At 39.9% G+C, this 2,638-nt stretch overlaps 1 protein-coding gene across 1 annotated transcript in view; it reads right to left on the bottom strand.

The window, feature by feature from the left end:
• The window catches only part of dock4b (dedicator of cytokinesis 4b), a gene marked incomplete in the record, with an annotated part of 144,040 nt that continues 141,402 nt past the window's right edge, over nt 1-2,638 (bottom strand). The window contains 1 exon segment of the mRNA XM_025007753.2: nt 1-2,638. Within this exon segment, the coding sequence (XP_024863521.1) occupies nt 2,413-2,638 (226 nt within the window).

Below are 2,638 nucleotides of genomic sequence, written 5' to 3'. Positions count from 1 at the left end.
ATGAAAACCTTCCATCCGTGTTTCATTGGGCAGTTTATTGAACTTGTAAATGAATTAGGAGTCAATCTGCGCGACTTTAGTTTTTCTACACTCACAAAACAATAAAAGTTCCGACATTTATAATCATTTGCTGCTTCAACATTACATTCAAAGCTGTAAATTGTTATAGCTACATTATTTTTTTTGTTGTTGTTGTTAAAAACACAATATTTACAATAATTGTAATACACAAATTTTTTTTTTATATTTGGCATACTTACATCGATCTGCTCATAATTTACATCTCCTCAAGTACTGATTAATGTGAATATTTAATCTCAAAAATTCACAAAAAGAAACAAAAAAAAACATACAAACAATACTAAAGCTACCCCCTGACCCCAAACGCCCCCGCTCCCTCCTCCTCCCCACAAAAGAGGAAAATCAAAGTTAATTGCTGAATATTTTGTGCTAAAAATTCCTCTATTTTACAAAAACAGTGTAAAACGTGCGTTCCCACAGAATACCTAGTTCGCTGCAGCAATGCGACGAGGCGTGGCTGCACCATCAGCCACACCTCGTCCTGATTTTAATTAAACAGAAAAGCAAATCTCAGCTGTACAAAAACAATTCGACAATGTTTCATTGAGATATTTCTCCTGCAGACGTATTTCTAAGGTCGTCTTTGATTGCGTCCAGCCTCCCAACAACAACCATACTGGTCAAACTGGAGGTGATCGTTTTTATTTATTTATTTATATTTTTGTGCTTGTCTAGAATTAAAAAAGTTTGGAATAATTTGGATTTTTGCTAAAAGCCACGTCAAAGATTCTGTGCTCAAAACGTCTTTTCAGGTGAGGATTTCAAAGCTTTTTTAAAAATTTTTTAATTATTCCGGGTCTTTCAAAGGAAATTAAAATGGCGGGACATTGTTCCTTTGGCACAGAAAGTTGCTAACCTTTTCCCCCCTCCCTAACACTGATCTGTCGTCATATACGTGTCACGCAGGAGGAGCAGGAAGTGGTCACGTGAACAGAAATGGCCGCTGTGAGAACACCATTCGTGTGCGTTTGGTCCCGGTTTGGCAGCTGTCGCCCGTCTGATTCACCGCGGGATGTTAAATAAGCCCCAAATTTATCATTGTTGTGCTAAAAATGACTATTGCTGCTGAGACGTCACCAAATGTGGTCCGAACCGTGATTGGAGTTACACGAGGCACAAATACAAATACTGAAATGAGTTTAATAATGTACAACCCCAGTTCGGATGAAGCTGGAACAATGTGTAAAATGTCAATAAAACCTGAACGCAATGATTTGCAAATCCCATAAACCCATTTTTTCTTACTCCTAATGGAACATAGTAAACATATCAAATATTTAAACTGAGAAATTGCACCAAAATAGGGTCATTTTATAGGGACTGGGGCAATAAAATGCTGGAAAAGTGAGCGGAACAAATAAAAAACCAGGCAAGGAGCATTTTGTAGCTGATTTGGTGAATTGGAAGCAGGTCAGGAAGAGCATTTTAGGGAGGCTGAATCTCTCAGAAGTAAAGATGGGCAGAGATTTACCTGTTCACTCTTCCATCCAGAAATAAGGGTTAAAGCTCTATCACGCAGAGAGGAAGCCGTTAGTGAACACCATCCATAGAGGGAAACATGGCCCTGTAATTCAAAATGTACTTAGATTTTCTTTAAAAATTTGACTATTTCTTCATTTAAACATTTGATTAGTTTACTGTGCTCCATTATGAGTTAAATATGGGTTTGTGAGATTCCTAACTGACTGCATTCTGTTTTAATGCACACTTTACATGAGGTCCCAACTTTTTTACCGGCACCGGAGTTGTACATTAGTAAAAAAGTGATGAGTCCAATTTTTTTTTTTTCACCTTTCAGGAAATGACATTGAGGACAGACCCCTGTCTGTTACCGAAGCAAACTCGAGGCCTCTAGCACCCTTTTAAGCCAAACATTATACAAATATACTGAGTTAATAAACGAAAAGAACTTTAAAAAAGAAAAAAAAAAGTACGTGCAAGAATCACAGATAAAAGACTCTGTTTCCAATACTTAAGGCAAAAACAATTCTCATATATACCAATATACATATATCTGAGATTATTATTTCTATGAAAACTGTCCTATTTTTCTAGAATGTTCTGGTAAACATGTTATGACTCATTGTGTGTACTAGAGATAAAAGTGCAGAAAGACCACATCAAAGTCAATGCAACGCCTCTAGTGGGTACAAAAAGGAACTTTCTTCATCCGGTAGTTTTACCATTTCTTCCAATGGTCTGCTGATCTACAGGTCTTCCACTGGTGTGTCAGGAATGCCAAACTCAAGAGCTCTAAAAAAAAGGGAGTAGAAAAGTGCAAAATACGCCAGTGTGTGTTTATTTCATCTTCCCTAGGCCCTGGAACAGCGCCTATAGCTGGGACACCTTCCTGGGCAGAGGCCTGGGTCTGGGCACTCGGGGGTCGGAGGTCCCTTCCAGCTTCATGCTGCCCGTGCGGATCTGATGAGGTTTGGGCGGCAGGGCCGGAGGGTCCGTCTGCGGGGGGATGGAGAGGCTGTGGGGCAGCGGCACAGGCCTGCGCGGGTTGTTTCGCTCGTACACGCTGTAGGGAGGCGGGGTTTTGTTCTCCCGGCGG

This window comes from Kryptolebias marmoratus, linkage group LG18 (genome assembly GCF_001649575.2).
Source record: "Kryptolebias marmoratus isolate JLee-2015 linkage group LG18, ASM164957v2, whole genome shotgun sequence".
NCBI lineage: Eukaryota > Metazoa > Chordata > Actinopteri > Cyprinodontiformes > Rivulidae > Kryptolebias > Kryptolebias marmoratus.
Note: the sequence above shows the minus strand (reverse complement) of the source record. Positions and strands in the feature narration are given on the sequence as shown.